This window comes from Glossina fuscipes, unplaced genomic scaffold, assembly GCF_014805625.2.
Source record: "Glossina fuscipes isolate IAEA_lab_2018 unplaced genomic scaffold, Yale_Gfus_2 26, whole genome shotgun sequence".
Lineage (NCBI taxonomy): Eukaryota > Metazoa > Arthropoda > Insecta > Diptera > Glossinidae > Glossina > Glossina fuscipes.
In genome coordinates, this window is record NW_023998421.1 from 1579894 (window position 1) to 1605526 (window position 25633).

At 34.9% G+C, this 25633-nt stretch overlaps 4 protein-coding genes across 4 annotated transcripts in view; 2 read left to right on the forward strand and 2 right to left on the reverse strand.

The window, feature by feature from the left end:
- Positions 1–696: 696 nt before the first annotated feature.
- On the forward strand, positions 697–3985 carry LOC119635508 (importin subunit alpha). Its single transcript, XM_038030333.1, has 6 exons — positions 697–904; positions 1024–1092; positions 1186–1499; positions 1565–2135; positions 2487–2634; positions 3183–3985. Exons 2-6 carry the CDS (start codon positions 1042–1044, stop codon positions 3650–3652), a joined length of 1554 nt encoding a protein of 517 aa, XP_037886261.1. The 5' UTR covers positions 697–904; positions 1024–1041; the 3' UTR covers positions 3653–3985.
- A 67-nt stretch (positions 3986–4052) lies between these two features.
- On the reverse strand, positions 4053–6259 carry LOC119635409 (N-acetylneuraminate lyase B-like). Its single transcript, XM_038030219.1, has 5 exons — positions 5910–6259; positions 5770–5846; positions 5397–5711; positions 4803–5114; positions 4053–4511 (listed from the first exon to the last, which is right to left on the reverse strand). Exons 1-5 carry the CDS (start codon positions 6002–6004, stop codon positions 4063–4065), a joined length of 1248 nt encoding a protein of 415 aa, XP_037886147.1. The 5' UTR covers positions 6005–6259; the 3' UTR covers positions 4053–4062.
- A 7290-nt stretch (positions 6260–13549) lies between these two features.
- Positions 13550–25633, forward strand: part of LOC119635306 — a 63108-nt gene continuing 51024 nt past the window's right edge. Inside the window, exon 1 of the mRNA XM_038030066.1 lies at positions 13550–13670. Within this exon, the coding sequence (XP_037885994.1) occupies positions 13632–13670 (39 nt within the window). The 5' untranslated portion in view covers positions 13550–13631. The remainder of the gene's footprint in view (positions 13671–25633) is intronic.
- Positions 13591–25633, reverse strand: part of LOC119635304 — an 84323-nt gene continuing 72280 nt past the window's right edge. Inside the window, exons 15-20 of the mRNA XM_038030064.1 lie at positions 24899–25108; positions 22055–23193; positions 20545–20677; positions 17356–17539; positions 16776–17282; positions 13591–14978 (exon numbers count right to left, since the gene is read on the reverse strand). Of these exons, the coding sequence (XP_037885992.1) occupies positions 14383–14978; positions 16776–17282; positions 17356–17539; positions 20545–20677; positions 22055–23193; positions 24899–25108 (2769 nt within the window). The 3' untranslated portion in view covers positions 13591–14382. The remainder of the gene's footprint in view (positions 14979–16775; positions 17283–17355; positions 17540–20544; positions 20678–22054; positions 23194–24898; positions 25109–25633) is intronic.

Here is a 25633-nt window from a genome sequence, read left to right on the forward strand (position 1 = left end):
TTTTTTATACGCTAGTAATAACGTAAAGTACAAGACAATAAAAGTGTAAAAATCGTAATGTTAATTGTTGTGTTGTCAATTGTGACGTGATGCATTATTCATCCAACTCGTTAACAGCATCAAATTTCCTAACATATATAATAAAAATATCTAAAATTTCTGGATTACCGTAATAAAAACTTTTATGTATTTATTGGTGTTTTAGAATAAATGCTACGAATCTTCTATAAATTGCTTTTTTATTTTTTCCACTTTTCAATGGTTTCCGTTGTACATCAACGCTTTAAATAGACGCAAAAGAAAGAATTAATATAATGGTTATATAAACCTACTTTGAAATGTTGCAAATCGAAGATTAAAACGCAGACGTATAAAGTTTCTTCCTGAAATTGATTTGTAAAAATTGCAGAAAATAACAATTTATGCATTCTCTTGTATTTTAGGATAATAGCGCCGCTTTATTATTTTTTTGATAACAAGATAAAAGCTAAACTGTAAAGCTTTTACAGGAGCAATACTAACACGAATTAAAATTTTTTCGCAAATATTCTTTATCGTGATATATTTGGCTAAATAATCTTGATTACGTTCTGACTGAAGAGTGCCTTATTCGAATAGAATTTATTCACAATAATGAAATACAACTTCGCTTATATAGGCGCCATTTCTTTTGCGTATGATTGTAGTATCTTTGTTGTCAAATTAGCGGCATTTAAGTTTTGTTTGAACGGAAATTAATACTAAGGCATGCAAGTCTTCGCTCTTCAAGGGTAAAGAAAGAAAAGAGTAGAGTTTGTGAAAGTTCATAATAATTTGGAAAAATTAAATCGAGAGCATAAAATAATATAGAAAAATACGGTACGGCGGTTTTTTGTGATATTTTACATTCACAGAAGAAAAATAGGTACGAATATTTAACAAAGAAGAGGGGTTTCTCGATCTTTTTGTATCCTTGAGCTTTGTTAGTTGAGGTTATGCATTGTCTCGTTTTGTGTTATATATAATTCTGTTTGCGCGTTTCAGATTTTTTTCGATAGTAAAATGAACGCTGGACGACAAGGTTCTTACAAAAGTAACACCATCAACACGGACGTAAGTATTCCTAACAATTGAATTTCAATAATTTACATTCTTGCTAAAAATAATTATTAAGCAATTAATCATGGCTATCAAATTTTTTGTTAGGAATCTCGGTTGAGACGACATGAAATTACCGTGGAATTGCGGAAGTCTAAAAAGGAAGATCACTTGTTTAAACGGCGCAATATAAAGGAAGATGATTTAGTTTCACCGCTTAAGGAGCCTAATAGTCAATCGGCTACATCAATGTCTCTAGACGAAATTATTGTGGCTATGCGCAGTGAGGATCCTGGGAAGCAATTTGTTGGTATGCAAGGAGCTCGCAAGCTGTTGTCACGCGAGCGGAATCCCCCAATTGATTTAATGATTGGACAGGGGATTGTTCCAATTTGTATTCAGTTTTTGCAAAAAATGGACAAGTAAGCCTTTTGTTTGCGAATTATTTTAATAATTTCTCATTATATATCCAATTTTATTTACTCAGTCCTCTTTTACAATTCGAAGCCGCTTGGGCATTAACTAATATAGCATCCGGTAACAGCGACCAGACACGTTGTGTTATAGAAAACAATGCTGTTCCCCACTTTGTGACATTGTTGCAATCTGATAATATAAATTTGGCCGAACAATGCGTTTGGGCCTTGGGTAACATAGCTGGTGATGGCTCCGCTCCCCGCGACATTGTCTTACAAAACAATGTTGTTGCTGGTGTTTTGAAATTGATTGATAAGGACACGTCTTTGTCTCTGCTACGTAACATCGTATGGTTGATGTCTAATTTGTGCCGCAATAAGAATCCTACGCCTCCTTTTGAGGAAATTAAACGATTACTGCCCGTATTATCACAACTACTGTGCGGTACTGATGTACAAGTTTTAGCAGATGCTTGCTGGGCTTTGTCTTATGTGACCGATGATAATAATACCAAAATACAAGCAGTAGTAGATGTAGAGGCTGTGCCCCGTTTGGTGAACTTGTTGGGTGCCGAAGATCCTAGCATTATTATTCCTGCTTTACGCAGTGTTGGTAATATTGTTACTGGCACCGATCCGCAAGTAAGTGTAAATTTTAACTATTTTCTTCTTTTTATATAAGAATTGCCCTCTCCGAATGTTTATGGGAGAAACTTTGTCTGAACCGCAACTTAAGCGACGCTTTACGTCGTTTTATCATTTTAAAATGAAGGTAATGCACTTCGAACTGCATTGAATGCAAAAATGAGCGCTAAGATCTTTTAACTAAGGAAAATGGTTTAAATATAGTTCATTAAAACATTGCCTCGTAGGCCTGCGCAATTTCGAGCAAGGATTTTTCCTTTTGAGCATTATGCGCTCGCAAATAACTTTCATTTTCTCGATTAAACTCTATGAACATTGTCGTTTCATTTCATTTTATAATTTATTTAGACTGATGCTGTAATATCAGCAGGAGGATTAGCAAAATTAATGAATTTGCTTAAGCATCCAAAGCATAATATCGTTAAAGAAGCTGCATGGACCGTGTCCAACATTACTGCTGGAAATCAAGCACAAATACAAGCTGTTATTGAGTCAGGTAAGGAAATTTTCGTATCGCTTGGTAAAATTTTATGTAGATCTTTGAAAATTACTTTAAGCAGTCGCATGGATTTAGAACTACAGCAAATTTATTTCTTTTTTTTTTTTTGCTTCTATATAATAAGGAATTAGTAAGAATAATTAACGATGCAATATTTCAAGTACGTTTTGCAAAATTTTTAAATGCGTAACATTGTGTTTGGCAAGGATGTATAAAATAAAGTACGATTTTCAATGAAATTTGCATTATGTACTACGCTACAAAATATGTTTGTCATCAAATAAGAAATCCTGTCTTCAAGGATTATTTTAGAAGATGCGTACAAATTTCAATAAGATCGATGCATTTGTTCATGGGAAATTGTGTTTACCTTACCTAGCTACATTCGACATTTCAATATATTTCTCCACTCTGAAAGGTTGACATCTTGCCTTAGTATTGATATCATTTCAGAAAACTATTCGTTGCGAACTAATTAAATAAATATTTATTTATGGTCTTTAGAATGTTTTCAATAGAACATAACTTTATATTAATATTTTCAGGTATATTTGTGGAACTACGCAATGTCCTAGAACATGGCGACTTCAAGTCCCAGAAGGAAGCGGCTTACGCTGTAACTAATACAACCACAAGTGGTACACCTGAACAAGTTATAGATTTAATTGAAAAATATCAGATATTCAAACCGTTCTGTGATTTACTCGAAGCTAAAGACCCTCGCACTGTTGTTGTTGTCCTGTCCGGCTTAACAAATCTCTTCGCTTTGGCCAGCAAATTAGGTGGAACCGAAAACTTGTGCCTGATGCTTGAAGAAATGGGCGGTTTGGATAAATTGGAGAATCTTCAACAGCATGAAAATGAAGATATTTACAAAAAGGCTTTTGCCATTATTGATACATACTTCAGTGACGGTGACGAAGCCGAAGCCAAACTGGCACCGCAAGAAGTCAATGGATCTTTGGAGTTTAACGCTAATCAGTCGAAAGCTCCAGAGGGTGGCTTCACTTTCTAAGCAAAGTATGTTTTTTTTTTTTTTTATTTAGCAATTATGTGGCAAAAGTATGACACAACTAATTTGGTTGTCCAAGGCCGCAGAAATTTTTCGATCAAGCACTGTCAGCCGAATAATTTTGTCTTGAAATCTTAATTTTGCAGGAAATTTTCATAATTCTCACTCCCATTTATTATTTAATCTTTTCGTGTATTTTTTTTTTTTTAATATAAATTCATGCTTGGTTTTTAAATGCCCATATAATATATTAAAGGAGCACTTTTTAATCGGTGTCCATCTAATGCATTTTATATAGAATTTAAAACATAATGAAAATAAAAATTAATTAAAATAGTTGCAGCTTTTTCAATTTTTATATTTATTCCTTAATAAAAGATAAAGTGAAATATGTTGATTTATACACTTTGATTTTAGTTTGGTTTAGCCGGGTGCGGCGGGTTCATTTCGTCTAAACAGGCACCTCTGGTCGGGCCCGCCGAAAATTGATATTCGCTTAGCATTCTCTCGTTGAACCAATTTTTAATGTCTGCTATTTGAACATTCAGTTCGTCATTTTGTGTTTTTGTTGCCACTAGAAGCATTAATTCATTCTGTTTCGCTTGAACCAAAGGGAGGTTTTTTAGTTTAAAAGCCCGCAATAAATCGGAAATAACCTCTGGCTTTATATTCGCGACAAAGGTTATAAACGTTTCAAAGCCTAACATCAAGCAACTCCCTAGATACTCGCTCATACCCATTATGATGATACGTTGTGGTGTCTTACACTTTTGCGCCATATCTAAGTCGGCGCTGTTGTAGCAGAGGCCGTAGAAATTTGTTATACATTCTTCAGCTTGATTGCAAAATTGTACCATGTTTACTAAAAAAAAAGTAGAGTGAGAAACCGTTGTGTGCGATTTTTTATTTTTTTTATTTAAAGTTTAAACAGTTAAACACTAATTGTGACAAACGAACAACGGAAGGCAACGTTTGAACAGAAACTGCAGCAGAAGGAAAACATAATTGTGTCCTAGCATTTTACTCTTCTAATCCTTCCTCCTTCCTGCTTCTAGTTTTACTGTAGAGATTCGTGCTGGTCCTACATAAATTCTCAATTTCTGTCCGTTCAATTCAGAAAACCATGACTTCTCCCCGGATATATGTGGAAAACCATCGACCTTCGGAAGTTTGCGATTGACGATCGCATTTAGAGCAATTTGTTTATCTTGTGCTCGTTCTACTTCATTGTTCGACATGGCCGCGTAAATGTCACAAAATAACTCCGGATATATATTTAAAATTGATGATTCGAAAGCTCCAAAACCTAATAACATGCCAGCGGCTAATAGTGAAGATATGCCCAAGAGCACCCAAGTTTCACTTAGACACTTACAGGCCGCACTTAAATCCGTATGAGTAAAATGTATACCGGCGAAATTCGGTATATTTTTTTTAGCTGCTTTGCAGAACATCGGCATATCCACTGCCCCGGAGTGGAATTGAATGAAAAGAAACGAGAGACATAAAAACAAATGCATGATTTGTTCTTGTGAGTGCAATGAGATATTGCTCAGTCGTTTTGTTTGTTTGTGCGTGTTTTTAGTCGTGACAAAGTCTAATAGATGCTTTTCGCTTAGAAGGGGAATTACGGTAAATGCCCAAATCATCTGCCCATTATCAAAGGCTTCCCTTATAACAATATGATCTCTTATATAATCTATTATGAGGATTTCATCTATGTCTGCAGGAAGTTCTTTTTACTTACAATTAACATTTGTAATCCTTGGTATGTGGTAATAGAAAAATGGGCGTGAGGGGCATGTTTTTGCCACTACTTTACAATAGGCTATAAGCTGATCTATGTTGCGTGGCTTATAGAAAATTTCCGGTAAACAGCAAACGGAATCAATTCCCAATTCTTCGGCAAAGCAGCCCATTTCAAGAACATCTGGCAAAGCCCCGCCTCCAATTTGCAACATCATCATTAGACTGTTTTCTGAAGCCGCGCGCCACCAGCACTCGGCATTAAGTTTACGTTCAAGCAGACCTAAACTAGGACCTTCACCGGTAATGCCGTTGACTGTAAATTCATAGCAAATAGTCAAATAAATTTTCAGCATTTCTTTAAACACACTAACCTAAAACGCCATCAATATTTTTCGACTTTAACCATTTAGCATAACGATCGACATATGATATATTTATAGTTTTTCTTCTGCAAGAATGGGTAAATGAACCTTTTCGAATGTTATGGTTTTGCGTTACAGGTGCAACTTACTCATCATCATTGAAACATGTAAAAACAGGCGCCATCAGCCCTTTGAAATCAAAAAATGTAACCGATTTTTTCCCTACGTCCTTTGTTATTTCCATTACTTTCTTTATGTGCTTTACATCATTGGTAGGATAGTTCGAATTAGTATTCCAATCACTCTGACCACCGCTGGCCGTTTGTTCTACGCTTGCCGACAATTCAGTTTGGGGATTTTCACGTTTGCGTCGAAATTCTTCGTAATAATTAACGGCAGATAACGAATTTTGTGGCTCTAGATATGTCTGACGTGAAAGTCCCCTTTTTTCTTTAGATATTAGCTTTCCTATGGTTTCCTACGTCAATAAATACAAAACTTTTTTTTTTTTTTTTTTTTTTTTTTTTTTTGAACGCATAAAAGAAAAAGAAATAAATTAATTGAAAATTGTGTGAACACGTTGTGTACGTTGTCAATTTCTATAGTTCGAAGGATTTCCGCATTTATGAATACTTTTGTAAATTCTACAGCTGTTCTCGTCTTAAGGTAAGATATTAGGATCAATTATTACTTAGAAAGCCAAACGTTATATCGACAGCCAAAGCTTTTGCAAACGATATTATTAATATTTCTTTTTCGTAAGTATTGTTTCTCAATTTTTGATTACTTGCATTCTCATAAGAAGAAGAGAGAGATCAATTAAATTTTCTTAAGCGTTAATGTCTCCTTTAGGTTAAAGGCCTTCACCGGCAACTATAAAAAGTAATAATAATTAAAATTGATTTTTATTGCTGCGGACCGTTCCGAATTCTAATTGAATCGGTTTGGAATTTGATTTTGACAAAAATTTGCTTTAAATTGAAATCATGTGCAATTTACATTGAGCTCGGGCTGATTCTGCGATGAATTTGGCTTGAAGTTAAATTGAATTATTTGTGCTACGTTTGCGGTACACATGAAATGGTACCTTCTAATAATTTCGTCTATCAAAAGTAAACACGAGCGTATGCATTGCAAACTATCTAGAATGTTGCTGCAACGCTACGACGAGCGGTGCTTATTGGTGAGACAATTGCAACTATGTTTACTCTTTGCTTACAGTTTTCTATATGGTACAATACGCGGTATAATGAACTCAAGTAAGTATTTTATTGGTGTGTTTTGTCAACTTAGTCTTCTTTTTCCATGTAGGGAAAAACATTGTGAAAGTTGTGTAAATTGTGTTAACACCCAATATAGTATAGTATAGTGATCACTGTACTGCAAATCCGTTTTTCTCTTAAATTGTTAGTTAGCGGCCAATTGTAGTGTCTGGTGAGCGAAGGAAGCTTAGTCGTTGATAAGACGGCATCTTCAGCTTGACAATACTTTACAGATTAATTCAGTCTTTTTAATGAGCGAGACCTTGCCAGTGGACAGACAACATCTCTTAATCTTTTCATTTATAAATCTTGAATTATAAAATGCATTTAAGAAAATTTTTCCTGCGGTGGAAATGATAATTTTGGTCTTCGCCTATTGGACTCTTGCACATGTTTCTATAATGTAAGAACTCGAACCTTCCATCATTTCGAAATTTTCCAATTTTTACAATCCTTTGATTGTGTCAGATTATACTCCAGTTCCAAATTATTAAACCTTTTAAAACCATCAACCATTTTAAACGATATATAAATTCATCACTTGCGTCCCTTATCACTTATATGATTAATAATAATACTTCATTTAAAGGAGACCCAAAAGTCTTGCACCTACATATTATCTTACCTCTTTTTTTATCTTATAATTTTAATTGTAAGTCAATTATTAAAATTATTATTTTATTATATATAACTTAAAGTACATTAAAAAAATTTTAAAGATTTTTAAATAATTTACACAAAATCTAACTCAGGCTGAATTTTCCAATAGGATAATCTTCAGTTGTTGCCGCGGATGGATTAACGCAATTGGTAATTTTATTAACACTTTCCTGCGAGTAGAGAATTTCGCGGCTCTCCTGAGAAAGGGAAAATTATTCTTAATTATCATATACTGTAATTAAATGACGAAAATCGAATTGCACAGAAACTTATTTACACATCTAATAATTTACTTTTAGATACTAGACTAGTTAAGGCTGCCACGTTTTAAAAAAGCGGATGATCTGTGAACTGCTGAAATTATGCGATAAATAATTATCTCAGCGATATCGGAAGAGTAGGTTGTCGAAGCACGTATAACAGAGCTAGAGAAGCTAATACATGCTACATGTTAGAAGCTGGACCATATTCTTATATTGCGAGCTCCAGATTGTCTAAATCACAGCGCACGCGAAAGTGAAGGCTTCGCATGTTTTTTAGCGGGGTGTTTCGGAAATACCTATATCATTAATTAATATTCATTTTTTCTAATAAAATTCTTTTACATTCATTCCATTAAAAATTTTGAAAAAATTATTCAATTTTTGTAATTTTACGATGTGATATTATCTGCTAATAGTGAACCATCTTTTTTATATATTAAACATTGTGATAGCTTAAATAAAAAAAAGCCATAAAGAAAAAGAATGGACTCGAAGTAGATCTTTCAAATGCAAGTTCCGAACGGTAAGATGGGCAGCCCTTTTAAAAAAAATAAGAAAGAAAGATTGGGAAATATTGATATGAATTGTAGCTGGATATAATCGCAGTAATGATTAAAATAAAAGCGGAGGGTGCCGAAGAAGAGAAACCGATGATGCCTTGATTACAGAGCTAGATAATTTACACAAAGAGGGAGAAGCAAAGACCAGGCTGGACGGATCAAATAGACGTCGTGGATAGACTTTGCCGTTCTAATGAATTTTTACGCTAGTGATTCCCGCAAGCTGCACGCTTCTGCTCGCCACGTGAGCGTGAACGGGTAAACTTTTACTATATAGTGTCAAGAAGTATATTTACCGGTTTACCGGTACAAAATTCGCGTAACTTTCTATTTTTTTGAGTAAAGTTTCTAATATAGAATAATGATTTAGAATACAGTAATTAGTGTTTGTGTACATATATAATTAATTTTAAATTATTTGTTGACATCTATACCTTTGTATGCCATAGTCACTTCTATTTACTATTTAATTTAATTAAATTTAAATGTGTATTATTAACACGTACATCCTGAACTTTGCTGAAAACCGACCGGAAGGCGGTAAGTGCCTCTTTTGGTATAGTAAAAAATATCAATTAGTAATTATGGAATATAGTAATTAGTACGCATTTTTATGGATAATTGATTGTTATTGTCATAACATTAACTTGCTATTAATATTATTTTTATTATTAAGCTAATGCGGCAATAATAATAGTCAATGGGACGTACGCTTGGAAAATTTTGGGAAAGTAAATGCTAATGTGTCTGTTGCGATGCACTCAATGGTGACGCGGAAAATTGTAGATTTCGTTGCAGTTCACGCTAGGACTCTTTTCGTAACAAAAAGAGGTATGTTATCCAAAAAAAAAAAAAAAAAAAAAAAACAACAAAAATCGCAAGGAATGCTTTTAAAAATAAACTAATTATCCAAATTTAAAATTATAATTTTAGTTTATAGTTTATACCATAGGCGAAAGATGGATTCATCTCAAGTTGGTCCATTCATCCTCACCATGTTCACGTATCCACATCGCGAATGAGAGTCTAAATAATATCGTGATAAGATTTGATGCACTTCTGAGCGAAATTCTGGCACGAATGGAAACAGAGATGAAATACAGAGCAGCAATTTGAAGTTCTTAGAGAGTTCTTGTTAAACAAAAACTTAAGTCTATAAAGGAACATTCACACAGATATACAAGCGGCAAAAGCAGTTGGATGAAATCCATGACGTTGTGTACTCCTGCTAGACTTTGATAGTTGTTTATCGTTACACTCATTGCGCTTACTTGATTGTTTCGTGTTCGGCATAACCATGAATACTTAAGTGTAGATACAATGGGTTTTATCAGAGACAACTAAACGACAAGATATCCCAAGATTTTGCTTAAAAATCAAACTAGTGAGATCTCTCTCTGTTGTCAATAACGGTAGCGACTTTCTACCCTTTCTTTTTCATTATTTACATGGGAGAAAAGTACATTTGTAAATTTTTTTTTTTGTGATGATCGTCTTAAGATCGCATAAAAGAGCAAGTTCGCTGCTTGAGTGTCACATAAATTAACAGTGAAAGTATATAATGGACTTAATTTTCATCTCCGAATCGAATCGACGTCAACGTACGTCGTTAGCATCTTTGAAAAAATAGAGAGAGTTTGGTTGAGAAGTTTTGTTACATCTACCGTATAGTTTAGACTTTGCATCGTCCGGCTATCCTTTGGTTAGTTCTCTACAGAATGCTTTTAATAGGTGATAAGCAACAGAAGTGTGAAAAAATGACCTCAACTTTTCTCGTTGACTCAATATTACATCAGTGATCTCCTTGGCAAGCCACTAACGTAAGGACACAATATCGGAATCACTTTTAATTCATTTGTTTATTCGTAAACCCGTTGACTATTACGATGTCAATATTCTGTTCTGAGTTCGAACACTTTTTTTTAGTAAAATCTCGTAATCAGTCGAAATGGACTACCACATAAGCAACAGTTACGAACATACATAATTACATACGAGGGTGGCTTTCAATTTAAATCATCATTTACGAAGTGAACCTAAAAAATTCAGCTTTCGTCGAGTAGAACTTGTTTCTTGTATTATGCGTTTGTGTGTTCCAATTGTAAAATATTTATTATAAAAATATTTTGTTTCCTGAAAACGAATTTAAAAAAATTCTTCTTTGTTTCTACTTCTTTTGCATATCTTCGAAAAAGGAAAACTTCCTCCTATTGTACCTTGATGAGTATTATTCCTCGTAGAAACAAATGCATTTTTGTAGGGCATAGGTATATTGACGCATTTCAAAGAGAATAAAAAGATGTAGACATGTCAATGGATGTTTTTAATCGCTGGGAGCGCACAAAACGAATAGCGTAGTTCACCGGATGACAGGCGGACACCATTGTCCCCGTACAGTTTCCATAAAATAAGAGTTTGACTTTTGCTTCACTTTTTCCAGAAAATGCAAGTTTCTCGTGCCGAATGCTCTCAGCAATTATGACGTACAGCAACGTAAGGAAGAAAAATATATTCGACATAAGTCGAAACTGTTTGTGCTCTACGTTTTTCGGCAGCCTTCGGCAATATTTGTAACAAGTTTGCGATCAATATTTTCTAAAAAGTGTACGTTATAGTTCTTTCCTTGTCTCGGACATATTCGTGGACTGAACACATTTATTTCTGGACGCAAGTTTGAAAATGATGCTAGCGAACGTTCGCATAAGTTACTGTTTATGGCTTAAATTGGCGTTGCTGCCTGTGTATTCAGTTCACGTTTGAAGCCTAGAAAATAGGAATATGATCAGCAAGTCTTAACTTCCTGTCTCGATTATGCCACTGCAAGGATTACAATGTAATAGCTTCATTTATGGCGTTACGTTCATCGAGAATGAATATATTTTACAATGTCGCTAATGGATATTTAGGAGTGTTACAAAGAAAAGGACAAATGCAACACATCTGGTCTCAAGCACGTGTACAACACGCAGACAAATGCAGATGTACATTTCCATCGTGCAGTTTAATATTATTTTTTATGTTAATACTTGAATTAAAATATGAAAGGCTATATATATATGTATGTATATGTATATATATATATGTATGTATAGGATTTTTTCAACAAGAGATGTCATTTTAAATTTTGCGACATTTCAGAACTATCGGCGCAGAAGTGTTCTTGTGATGACATTCGACAAATGAAAGTGTGGTCTATACGCATTCGTTGAATGTGTGGTAGAAATGTGTAATGAATGTAAACGACCGCCTTTAAGCAAAATTATTCTATCTTTCACCTGTCTATCTGCATCATTGGCTCATTCTCCTGGAAAATTGTTCACAACTACAGTGAATGGATTGCTTTGTCGGAATATACTCACTGTTTTCTTCCGCCTGAAACTAATGCTATGGGTACTTATGGATACAGGCACTTGTTCCCTAATTGGTTACCCAGTGGCTCTTTTGCTTGTTGGTTGATGTAAAATTACATCCTTTAGTGAAAGATTTTCTACGCGCGATCTATCTGAATTTCCTGACAGAAATTCTTCCATGTTATTAAAGAAGTTACTGTCAGACGCAAAAATTCGGATAAAGCTAAAAAGATTTTGTTTGTTTTTTTACCTCAGGGATATTTTCTTTCGATTTGCGTTAGTATTCAACCATCCATCCTTTTGGTGTAATATGAAGTCATGTCTTACAAAATTAGATTTTGCCATCTGTCTACACACATAGAAGTGAATGTTTGTTTGTAAAATTGTATACAGACGCGAACGTATAAATGAAGTATATATGAAGTGAAATTTGTTATGCTAATAATGAGTGCTCGAAACTGCTGTATGTATACCGTCCATACATCCATAGGTATAGAAAATGTTTTCATTCGTGAATATTCATAAATAGCAAAAGATTCGGAACAATTTCAACCATTCCTTTGATCCTAATCTCTTATGCTAATTTCTAACCGAAAAAGTATTACAAAAAAAAAAAAAAACTGGTAGAAGCAAAACAAGTTTTTTTCATTTACCTGATGATGTAATTTGACTCCATATATAAATGAAAATACATTTTATTTTATTCTGTACAGCAAAGTTGATGATGCAAGGTTCTCATTTTCATTATTATTTCAGTTGTTTTAAATTTTTTATACCCATTACTGACAGCGTACTCGACTTGTTGGTCCCCTTTGCAATACACAGAAACAGTCAAGCGAGCTCTCTCTTCAATCTGATTCTGTCATGTCCGCCTGCTTCCTATTTATGTGACAGTTGATTGCTGGGATCCCAATGGATAAATAATGCTGAGTTTGTCTTTGAATTTTCAGTAAATTAGGGTGTGTCTCGGTCGAAGTCACCTTGCCGACATGTAAAATTAATACCTAACTAGCTACAAATCCACAATTATGATAGTACTTTGCACTTTTTTTTACGCATTGCTTCGCGATGACGAATACGAAATGTTCGCTTCAAAGGCGAATATAAACTTTACAGTTTTTATATCCACCATAGACAGGCTTGGGATATGTTCATTTTATCGAAAGGTTTGCAGTACCTAGAAGAAAGACATTGAAGTCTCTGTGAAGTCGAGTACATTCCTTACTGTCTGTCCCTCCATCTATCCATTAATTTGCTTGCGGGTCACAAAACTTGAGATGTCGACTTCAATTTGGATAAAAACATTGCACGGTTTTGCAGCCAGATTGGTCTTGAAAATTATCTAGAACTGGTCAAAGCATACTCTAGCACTGCCATATAAGTTGAGAAGCAAAAAAAAAAAAAAAACCAAAAAAAACAGGTTAAATTTTCCCCGTTTAATCTATGACTTTACAACAGCGTGGACTCAATATTACTTTAGATAGGATGGTGGGTATATAAAAGGTTCAACCACAGCCGAGTATAACTTTCTCACTTGTTTCGTTTCATTTTATTTGATGTTTTAATAATTAAAAATGCTTACAAAAAGTTACAAATAAAGTTTGAATGAATGGAAATAAATTTACATGGTGAACAGTGTGTTATACGTTTGATTATCGATTTCTTTGATGTTTTCTGTTACACTTTATGAATATTGATTGATTATTTTTGTGTTTATCAAAAGTGCTCAAGTTATTTATTGGAAAGTTTGCATAGTGTTTATGTTATTTGATATTTATGAGATTCAAAAAGAGCCCTAGACATCAAAATGCCACGGTATGTATACTCCTCGAATTATTGCAAAAATATAAAGTGCATCTGCCAAACCTATAAAAAACCGAGAAAAAATATTGGGGCTTTCCTAACAAATGCATTTATTTAGATGAAAAATTAACGAAGCATTTGGGTTACTTTCGTGTTCATTTATTTATTAAATATTCTCACAAATGTTTTGCAAACGTATGTTGCATTACCGACCGCGCAAGAATGCCGCGACAGACGTCCAAATGTGTCTTCAGGTATACAGTTTTCCTATTTCTTTTTAGTTTTTAGCTAACCCGGAAAATATTATTTACCATCTCCATGATTGCGCATATGTTGGTCGTGTGTAAGCGGTTTCCTTATTGCTAACGAAATGAATTTAAATATATTTACAAACAGACAAAAAAAAAAACAAAGTGTTCCTAATATTCGTTCATATGATTTTGCAAAGCCATTCGTATACACAACATTTTCTCTTCCATTCTTTCAATGCGTAAATTATTAAAAACTTTGGAAAAGTTTTTTATTTGCCTTAAAACTCGAATATTATCATTTGCTGCTGATGCGTATACGAACATGAAGAGAAGAAATTAAAGAAAAATTTTACAAAACTTTTACAGATTGGACAAGAGACAGAGAGAGAGAGATAATGCATATCTCGAAGATATCCAAGGAAGTTTCATTGGCGATAAGAACTTCTTTTACATGTTTTTGCATACATTTCAGTTTACATTTTATCTACTTCTAGCGTAGTTTGCGGCGGAAGGTGTGGTGCTATATGTACATCATTGCTGCCATTTAAGAGATAATTGAGGTCATATGTTATCCGATCCAGGACACCATTCTTGCTATCATTCTTATCGCTTTCCGTGGCAGTATTCACTTCATGCACATTGTTTATCAGGGACAGAGGTTCTTGGCTGCTATGGCTATTCAGAATGGCCATCTTTGTTGGTAATAACGGATCGAATGTGTGCGTAGTCGGTTCCATTATCGTTACACTTTTTGATGCTTTTGGCGTTTGCTTTTGCGCTATTGCGGGCGTTGTCGCTACGCCGGATTCCGCTGCCTTTTCATATTGTAAATCGGCTATCAATGGTGCCATTGTCGCAGATACATTTGTTAAATCGCATATGGATACCAACATTCCAGCGTGCATTTTTTGTGTAGCGTATTGTTTTTGCATGGCTTCCAACTGTAATTGCGGTGAATTTCTATTGCTCTGCGGAGCTCTTGCTGGCGATTGAACTTCGGGATGTCTTCTTCCAGTTGAAGGGCACATGCTCGTCATACTGGCAGTCCTGTGCATACTATATACAGAATCTATAAGCAATTAGAAATGAACAATCTTACACACCCATCTCTTCTTCGTTTTTTATTATAGACAAATTACATTATAATGCCGGTTAAGAAGTAACTTCCCTCTCTTACGTTAAAGAAGTCACCTTCTTTTTCCCTCTCTCTCTCTCTCTCTCTCTACTTTCTAGTACTTTCTAATAATCATTTTGCTTCCACCGTCCGACGCCAGGTGCCATATATAAGTTGTTTAGACATTTTACATTTCATTCAAGCCCCGCGTACCAAAAATTCAGCTGATTGTAAAACTTTTACAAAATTGAACTCGGTATACTTTTCCATTGCTTGCTCCTAAATTTTGGAAGAATGAAAATGCAAAATCGGAAACTCGTAACAGGCACTAAGCGAGAGAATCATTAACTCTGTTACAGGCTACAAATGGACTCTAAACAGTAACTGTACTTGGGAGAAGTCAAATCTGTCGAGTTCCTTGTTATTGCCGACTAATTTCGTGGAAGGTATCATCAAGAACAGTTCACATTGCTGGCCTTCGTTGGGAAAAACGGTTTCGAAAAGTTTTTAAAGATGGTATGTCAGACAGAGCAGTCAAAGAATAGGACTTAAGAGCTTTTTGTGATTTTGTGTTCAAATGCCAAAGAGAAAAAAAAAGCACTATGGGTTTCCCGTGACTTAAATTCGTTAGTTGGTTAGTTAGTTAACATCTACCGTCGGCTGTAATCTAGATTGGTACTCCCCGGCTGCTGCTCATAAAGATCTCTGCAGTATAAATTGGCTGCAAGTTCAGTTGGTTCGAGGAGTTAAGTTTAAAGCAATTATTTATTATATAATATTATATAACATTACAAAGATTTGAGCAAATAGAGAAAATTCGGACCGAAATTTTGGACCCATAAGAAAGATTTTTTTCGTTAACCCTAGAACTACCTGTGCTTTGCACAGGTATTAATATTAGGCGATGTGATCCACGATCGTTGGAGAACAGCACTGTAAAAAGTAGATACGATCTACTAACATGCAAGTCCACTATATATAAGAGACTGAAAACACATTGCCAAATTTTGCCATGTTTTGCGATATAACTTTCGATCTCGTGAAGATAACCCTGAAAAGCTTGTACCCAGACATTTACCACAATTAACTTGACGTTTGTGCCAAAGAAATAGAGCATCCTAAACTTTAGCTACTTTAGTGGCACAGCACTGTTGCCATATATGTGATAGATCGGAGAGTTCTCGGCAGACGCTATAAAAGCGTTAAAAGTTTTGGTCAGTATACATAAAACGGGGTGTACAGGCAAGGTCAACGGTTTGACCGTTAACTGTGCGTTTGTTAACGAACCGATCGAGACCACTTTTCGATTGCACATTAAAGACAGTCTTGACGAATATCTAGGTAGAACTTTTTCGGAAATGTTTTCACAATCTTGAAATAGCGAAAAGAAAAATCGTTTTAAATCGTTTCAATTTCTAATCTGTTGTTGGCGTCCAAGTGAGTAGTGAGAGGTTATCACCATTTCCTAATCTTGGATTTTGCATTGAACTTCGCTTTCCTTTCTTCATTGTTACAATTGTGCTGATTTCTTAAAAATTGTGGGTAGAACAGATCCATATAGGTAGAGCTAGATATATGACTTTGTCATTTCAAAATCAGATCACGTAACAAACAACAAATTTTTGAATTTTAAATGACTTGAAATTAAAAGAATTAAAAAAGCAAGCTTAAACATAAGAGAGGGGTAAAGGCCTCTGAGAAGCGAAGGATATCAACATAACATTGAAATGGATTTTTATTTTTAAAATGTACCTATTCCAGCACCTTGCAGTATATCCAAAGCCTCGACACCTGCAAAACGATTAGTTTGTGAGGCAGGCGGTTCTCGTCTACTTAAACTAGATTCTGATGGTGGGTCACATATGGGGCGATCGTTGCTCTCGTTCATTATATTACAGCATTTGGCGGCTGAAGATGTTATAAAAGTTGTTGTTTTACTTTGCATCGATTTTTTTTGCTGCAAACACTTTCGATGAGGTAAAGTTTTACCTCCAAATCCAGGAACACTATAGGGATGCTTATGATTGGTTGTTGTTGTTGTTGTTGTTGTTTTTGAACACATAGGCAGTATTTGACAATGCGGCGTGGTCGTGATGAGCGTCAGACCCGTTAATCGACAACCGGCTCCCTCAATTTCAATTTGTTGGTTTGTGAGTCTAGCCATAGGTTGCGGTAATGGAGGATGCGGTCCTATTTTATACAAAGACATCGTCGGTGCTCCGCTTTCGACTTGTGCTTCTTTTTCCTGTTGTCCGTAGACTGTCAAATATTCATTTAATTAAAAAAGATTTTCCAAGCATCGTATACAAGAATGGGGGGGACGGTAACTTACAATTTAGTGGTGTGTTAATCAAGCCCATACAATAATTGCCTTCTAAACTTGTTTTACTTGAATTTAATTTCGTTCTTAACGTCCCACTTACTGTTGTTTGCTTGTTATGCATACTGCAGGCAGAGAACGAGTTGCGTAGTTGACATTCCGGTTTTATTATAAAACAACACAAAACCGTAAATCCCTAATGAAATGAAAGGAAACGAGGGAAAGCAAAAACAAAAAAAAAAAACAAATAAGAAACTTATGTTCGGTTATTATCGAATCTTTTATACCCATCACCACTATTCGGAAAAACAGTAAAGAAGAAAAGGAAAAACTGAATCTTCATACTCTATAACATTGCATGGGCGTGGTCAAATTTTTTTTCATTTTATAGAATAAAAGTGGAGCGGAGATTATATCGCGTATCTGTCGGGGTTTAAGGAGCAACAAGCCAAAAACACGGAAAGCACAGATGTTATCAGTTTTTATTGCATTGTGGGCGTGTGCTTTGATAGATTTGCATATTTATAGGCGATATCTTCATTTTTATGAACAAGAAAATGCCGCAAGCACTTTGCAGTTAGGCAGAAGGGCAGATGGGTAGTCGAAGTGGACTATATGTTTAAATTTTTACAGGCTCGTCCGCCGTCGCTTTTGAGTAATGAGAGCAAAAAAACAATTTTTTACTTTTTGGAAAAGAGAAGTGTTCTGAGATGGCGTAGTACTGTAAGCTTGTCACTCGATTGATTTTCGGACATATTCTTATAGCAACCTGCGTACAACGGTTTGCAATGTCTTTGCCAATTCAGAGTTGCGATATAGACGGATTGATTCAGATTTCGATGTTGATCAAGAAAATATATACTTTGTGGGGTGAAGCTGCCTTCTGGGCGTTACAAGCGTTTTGACAAAACGAATACACCCCTCGTATTGCGGCGATGGGTATAAAAAAGGCATACATTTGTTTAATGGAAATTCCTTTTTTTTTTTTTTTAATTTTCAAAATTACTATTAAAACGCGAAAGAGATTTATACGAAAGATATTAATACAGAGAATATTCATTTTATTTGTCACTAGTTTAAATATGCAGAAGTTACGATTTTCAATGCCTACAAAGCGTTACCTCTGATGGCTAAAGCTCGCGCCATGGCGACTAACGTTCGGGGCCGTGCATATCTTATTAGAAGGAAAATGCAATTGCTCTGGGGCAACAAAGTGAAACGTACAGACGATTGAAACATTTAATGTAACTTAATATTCAGGGTTTTTTTTTGATAAAGACTCGTTTTCAACCATTTTTTCGCTTTCTTGTAACTTGCAACTGAACCGAGCTTTGCTGGATACAAAGACTTTGTCAAGAATATCTACTAATTTTATTACTAATTCGTCTTTCATGTCACCGCATGGCACTGATGTCGTATACTAATGCAACATCATAATTTCGGCAAAGAGAACTTTATTTGACTATTGGACCCCTTGCTTTTTTCATTTGTGACCTTATTCGAGAATCGTTTTGATAATCTATACATACAGTTTTTTTGTCAAGTAATATTCAAGCTCTGCTTACCAGAGGAGGGTACATCTTACCGTCGACCGCCGTCAATTATTGATTGAATTGTTCCCAGATAAATCGAAAAGCCAAAACCCCCGATCGCTATTTATGTTACATAATAAATAGGTTTGAAAGCCGGTTATATAAGAGTACCGTATCGCACGCATGGGACATTCAGGTTACGCGTCGTAATGTGTAGCGCTGACTTTTCTTACATATTGTTTGTCTCTGTCTTATTGCCAATGCGTCAGTGCGTCTGATCGAGTTTTTCTTTAAGCAGAACCAGTAATGTTTCAGGATTGCTTATGCCCATGTACTCAAATCCGTATCTTCTAGATTTTTATTATTCTCAAGTGCTGTAGCATTTTTTCCCAGTTCTGAGTTCGCGCAAAACTAAATGTATATGAAACAAATAATAAGATCGACGTATATCCTGATTTAAGTTTTAATCATACACCGCGAACCTATCTACAATAATATGCGACAGATTCTGTTATATTAGAGCAGCTGCCAGATGCGTGTATCAGGTAATGCCTACATAGTTAATTAAGATATTTATATGAGGCAATATCTAAAGAGTAAATTAACCAGAAATAATACACAGTCTATATTAAAGTCTATTCTCGATGCTACAAGAAGTGAACATGTGTGGAGCACAATAGTCTCGATTCGTTCGATTTCTCATTTGGTACACTATATCTAATAAGATATATATTTTATGTCCCAACCGGAGGAGGGGGTAAATTGATTTTGTCAAAACGTTTGCTATGCCTAGAAGGAATCTCCAGGGACACTGCGGGCATATCTGCCTGTTTAATGTTCATGGTAAAGATTATCTTGATTGCGCACACGTTAAGATGATGGCCTTAAATTTGGCAAAAATATTGGAAATTCTTGCAGGCAAGTTGACACTGGATTAACACGGTCAGAAGACAAGCCTAAAGCGCAATGTACTCTGAGAACGCATCTGCTTTTACAGTTTTTGCTTATTGCTCATGCGCTACAACAGATACATATTCTATGGACGATTCTACAGTAGTAACTGTAAAAGAGCTGAAAAGTTCGGTTACGCGAAGTCAATTTTGTAAATTATTGAAGTTTTTCTTCTTCTTCTTTTACATGATGAATACGATGAATAAAAAGGATTTGGTTACAGTCGCATATAATTTTCTCGTTTGTTTTAATTATTTATTGACAGTCACTTTTCACATCAACTCTAGTAAGGATTCATACGGTTAGTGTTAGAGTCAACACGCCGCAGATATCCCGCTATTAATAATTAAATATGGGCTAATGATCAATTTGAATATTATGCTTGTATTAATTTTCTTGTCGTTTGAAAAAAGTTGTCTATAAACGGCCTTTTTTTGTAAGTCATCAAAGTGGTATTATTCGTTAATATGGGATCAGGTGCACTGATCCTGATAAATAAGTACAAGCATTGCATGGAATTTAAGCCGTTAAATGTACTATCTAAGTAGCATAAGCCGTCGATGGGTTTTCTTGCAATAATTGCATGAAATCTGAAGAATTTCGTATAGGGGGCGTGTATTCAAGCGGATATAATATTTTTCTTATGCGTTACTACGTTCTTTTGTCGGATGATAGGAAGCATTGAGTTGACTTTAATTTTTAAAGCTTAATAACTTACCAATAGTATGCAGGATACACCGAAAGGATAACACCACCAGGAATCTGTGCTTGCGTTGCTGTACACAATAAACAACGCGTCCACTGTTAATTTCGTTAGCAATAAATAACCTAAACGATATAAAAGCCCGATCCTGCACAAGTAAACAAAAAAAAAAAAAAAAACAAAACATAATAATGATAATAATAATAATAAATTATTGATTCAAAAAAATTCATGGAATACTTTAAACATATTTTATTACTACTAAAGTGTTTTTATCCACCAAAGGTTTCGTATTAAATTTGTTATATTTTAGTAATGCCGAGAAATACGTGCGAGGGTCCTCCTATTCCGTTTCTTGCATACACGCAGACAAAGGTCAAAATTCAGTAATCAAATCTCTGCGTTGTTCGTGTAATAATCATCCTATTTGCCTCTATGTGTTTGCGTTTGTATATATATGTACATTTTTCGGTATTTTAAGTGTATGCGTATATGTTATTCCTTTGTTATTTATATAAGACATGACAGTCGCAACTAGCAAACAGTAAGGAGCAGAGCTGTCCGCCATCTCTGTTATGCAATGACATTTTTACGCCTACAGCGCGTACTTGAAAATAAATAGAAGACAAGTACATGATGGGCATTAAAGGATTCGTCCTAAGCTGACTTTGATTCCATTTTTTATTGGTTTTTCTTTCAATGATGGGCATATTAATTTTGTCAAAACGTTTGCAACGCTCAGAAGAAAGCTTCAGTATATATATTCCTGTTTAGCATCACATTCCATGCCGATTTAAGTATTTCCGTCTCACCGCCCGTTTGTCTGTGTAACGTCTATTGTAAACACTCTTTTGACCCTAAGGGTCATTTACTGACTTCAAATTTGGCAGAAACATTGCAAGTCCTTGCGTGCAAGTTGCCAGCGCGGATGGGACAAATCGGTCAAATCACATGCCAACATTAAACCGCAAAGTGAATGCAACTCTGTTTCTCTAAGAAAAAATTTTGCTGGGCTTTGTTCATTGCTCGTAAAATACGTAAGGTAGAAGGCTGAATTAAGGACCCTACCGTTAATGTACAAAAATGAAAAAAATTGTTTACATTCACACAAAGTTGTAAGTGATCGAATTTTTATTTTTCAAAATTATTCATGCAGTCCTTGCATTAAGATATATTATCTGTCTGTGCTGGACCCGACAATGTGGAATATTCGTTCTTTTTTAGCAGTATAATCAAATGGGTATCAAATAAGAGGACTCGTGGGTTAATTCTAGAATAAGTATCGCAGACATCACGACGTGATAGATTAACTTTGTCTTCACAATGCAATATGCGGATGTGGGTATCAAATATAAGCATTTGGAAAGTGGATGTGCATAAAAGACGGGATGTTTGTCCATAAACTATAATAGACACACGATATAATTTCCCTTTACTTTTATTTTACAAAAATTTTATAGAAACAGTCAACGATGCCAACACAGTGGTTTTTTTTTTTTTTGTTTTTGTTTTTAAGCTAACTAACCTTTGATGCATGCTTTGATTATATTTGCCAGAAGAATATGCCGATGAATTGCTTTTTTTAGGACTACATCCTAAAAGGCGCTGTTTTTTATGCCAAAGTCGGACGAGTTTCTTGATTAAAATTGCGAATAAAGCGAAAAACAATAAAATGAACAAAATATCAACGAATAAAAAAATGATAAAATTTAAAGTCGGCATTGAGGTTCGTATCGCGTCTGTAGAATCATAAGAAACATCTTCAAGATTGTTCGGCGAATGATAGCTGCCAAGCTTTTCGTTATGATGCAATGAAGGTGAGGACAATAGTGAAGTTTTCAGCGCTGTTATATTGCTTGTATCTAAGCCATTGTTATCGTTATTGTTGTTGTTATCCCCCAATTGCATCATATTGTCCCCGTTGTTTATGAGGGAGGATGCGGTTGTAGTTTGCATTGGTATTAAATGTGAACGCAAATAGCGTTCATTCGTTGTTGTCAATGGTTTTGAGGCAGTATACAGTTTACCATTACCACCAGCCGTGTCAGTGTCTGAATGAGCGGTAATTTCTAGCCACCAATTTCGTGGCCATTTGTCGTTAATTGAGCAAATTAGAGGCGCTGTTATCGCATACAATATAGGCAACAACCAGCTAATGCCAATCGCGCCGCATATACCCGATGTAGAAGAAAACATTATGGATTCTTCGAGTTCATTAGTGTGACGGCTTAAGTGTTTTAACCTTTTTGCGTTGCCCTCAAAACCGCAAACTGCAACTGCTGCTGCACTATTATTGATCATTTCGCTCGTAATTGTTTCTGTATTAATTTGTATTTTATTTGCCATTGTTATGTTACTGTTTAACACCGCTCTTCCGGCTGTTACCGTTGTGGTTTTCCCAAATTTTTGTGGTAAATGATGTTTACACTGCAGCTTTGTTTGGTCTTTTTCAGTTAATGCTTCATAAGTGGATGCGACGGTCGTGTTTACGTGGGCAGGAGTTGTAGTTACGGTATTTGCAACCGTCCTTGTAATAGGTATTCGATGGTGCAGCATTTTCTTAGATACTAGTTCGCTATGTATCACTAATGCAATAGCAATTAGTGTGGAAATGCCCAAGAGGAGCAAAGAGCCCAACGAGGAACTGACAATGGGTTGCCAATGCTGTGTAGAAAAGAAGAAAAAAGATTCCATATATATTTTATTCATGAATATGAAACCTAACCTATTCAAACTTAATCGAAAATTTCGTATATGTTCGTATATATATTCGTATAATTATGAGTAAGTAACTAACTTTGCAAATACTTTTAAGATGTAATCAACACTAGTGTGGCCACTTTACACCAAAGTACAATCTCTAGGTCTTAAGTAAAGCGGTATGGCCAAGCAAACGATTTGGCCAAGTGCGGGGAATATGGCTTGTTTAAGCTTTGAGCCGTAGAAAGCCATTTATATAAGAAGTTATTTCTTTCTTCTCGATTAGAACGAAAGCTCTGCCGAAAATCATTGATTGTTTTCGTCGATTGATAAAAACACTTGAGTGCTAACATCTACATCATTTTGACACTAAAGTCAAAAGATATACAAGGTATTCCGAAAAAGTATAAAAATGAAGATATTTTTCATTACACCGTACTGATGATAATCGATCATTGGCCATTTGGTGAAGAACCTTTCAGAGCTGTCATAAACTGAAGCCGAGACATTTTGAAATTCGATATTTTACTACTGTTCAATAATAACTAGTAAAAACATTAAATTCGGTCGTGACCGACCTATTTGGTCCATTCGTTATACCAACTTTCGCGAGAATTTCCACTGCTTTTGCTAAATTTGAAGTCGTTAGCTTAATTTTTTGTGGCCAGGAAAATGTTTAATACAGACATTATACAGACGGACAGGTGGAGTTGCTCAAACCGATTTAGGATTTGATGCCGATCAAGAATATATATACTTTGTTTGAGCTCTGATGCTCTCTTCTACAATCTGTAGTAAGCATTTTCCCGTGCGAAAAAGTTAAGAGTTTCGTTTAAAAATTCTTCTATGCATAAAAACCGTGAAGACCTTTGCTTTCCGTGTCAATCGCCCTATAAATTTCCACATTTATTCTGAAAAAAAAAAAATCGGGCATGTCCATCCAATATTATAAAGTATGAAAGCTTAGATGCGTTTTTTTTTTTTTAGTCTTCTTTAGGATAACGGTGATGGATATAAAAGATTTGGTCACAACCGAATTAAGTTTTCTTGCTTGTTTTAATTCGCTTCATGACTTTCTTTCGCGGACCAATTTTCTTTTTAAGTGAAGAGTTTTCTTTTTGTTCGTACCAGAGTTTTGCGTAAGCAATACATCTTCACAGCATATAAAGTAGTTGGAGGATAAGAAGCTTTCTTGGACTACAAAAGTCAATTTGTTAAAATTGATGTGTAGATGCAATAGGTCCTAAAGAAACCCGATATAATCCGGATAAATATTCTCTCCACTCTAGAGCAATAACTGCGATCTGCATATCCCTTTGTGGTCTGAATTTCTTACTTAAGTAAAGGAATCGTTTTTTCGCTTTCTTTGCAAAAACTATTCTAAATTAATTCCAGGATAAATGATTTTTGCGGAATGCGTGTTAACAACGAATATTATTTATAAAGTCATCGTAAGAACTAATTTCTCCGTGTTCCTTCAACCGAATTTTTCCTTATATCCTAAAAATTTTTATCTTTTATCTTTCATTCTTTGTTATGCAGAGTTAGTTATTTACTTTACTACTTTCTACTTTCTATTATTGATTTTTTGTATTTTACATTCCGATTTGATTACCAAAAAACTTAACAACATATTTAAAGGCGAAGATAATTCCTTTGAAAAACTTACCAAAGGCAATATTTTCAAGAATCCAAGTAAAAATACAATCATGATGCTGGATGTCGACAAGCAGAATTGCATTTTCAAAAATGTTGAGGCGCAGTGTCGATTGTACCAAACGGGCAGTAGTATAATGAATGCTGTGCATGATAGCAATAAACAACACACGCAACTAATAATGACGAATAGCGGTCGAGGGGGTGGCGAGAAATTATACGGCTAAAGGGTAAAACAAAAAAAAAAAAAAAAACAGAAAAATAAATACGCTTAAGAAAACTTTTTGGGGTAAATATTATAAAAGAGAAGTAGTTTATTAGCATTATATTGCACATCACAGCTATTAGGCCTAATAGTAGGGCATAAGCTTGCTTTGTTCCTTTTTTTTATACGCTGTCAAGATGCACTCAGTCTTGCGAGCATATTAAAGATAAATTAATATATTCATTAAAGAGTTGTTTTAAAACATATATATATATACTCTGTTTGGAAAAGTGTGTAAGAATTCGACAAAATATGTAAATGAGAGCCGTGCGTTCTTCTCGATACAGTGATGCTCTTTGGCAAAAAAAAAAAAAAAAAACTGCCTAAAAAATGTCTATAGTTTACTACGTACATAGAATAATTATGGGGGAGGGCAAGGTAGACGCTAAAATGTCCTACAACACTTTGCCTAGCACAGCTCTTTACCTATTTTCGTCATAAATTTCAAAATTTGTACTTTGTTGCCGTACAAAGATTTCGTTT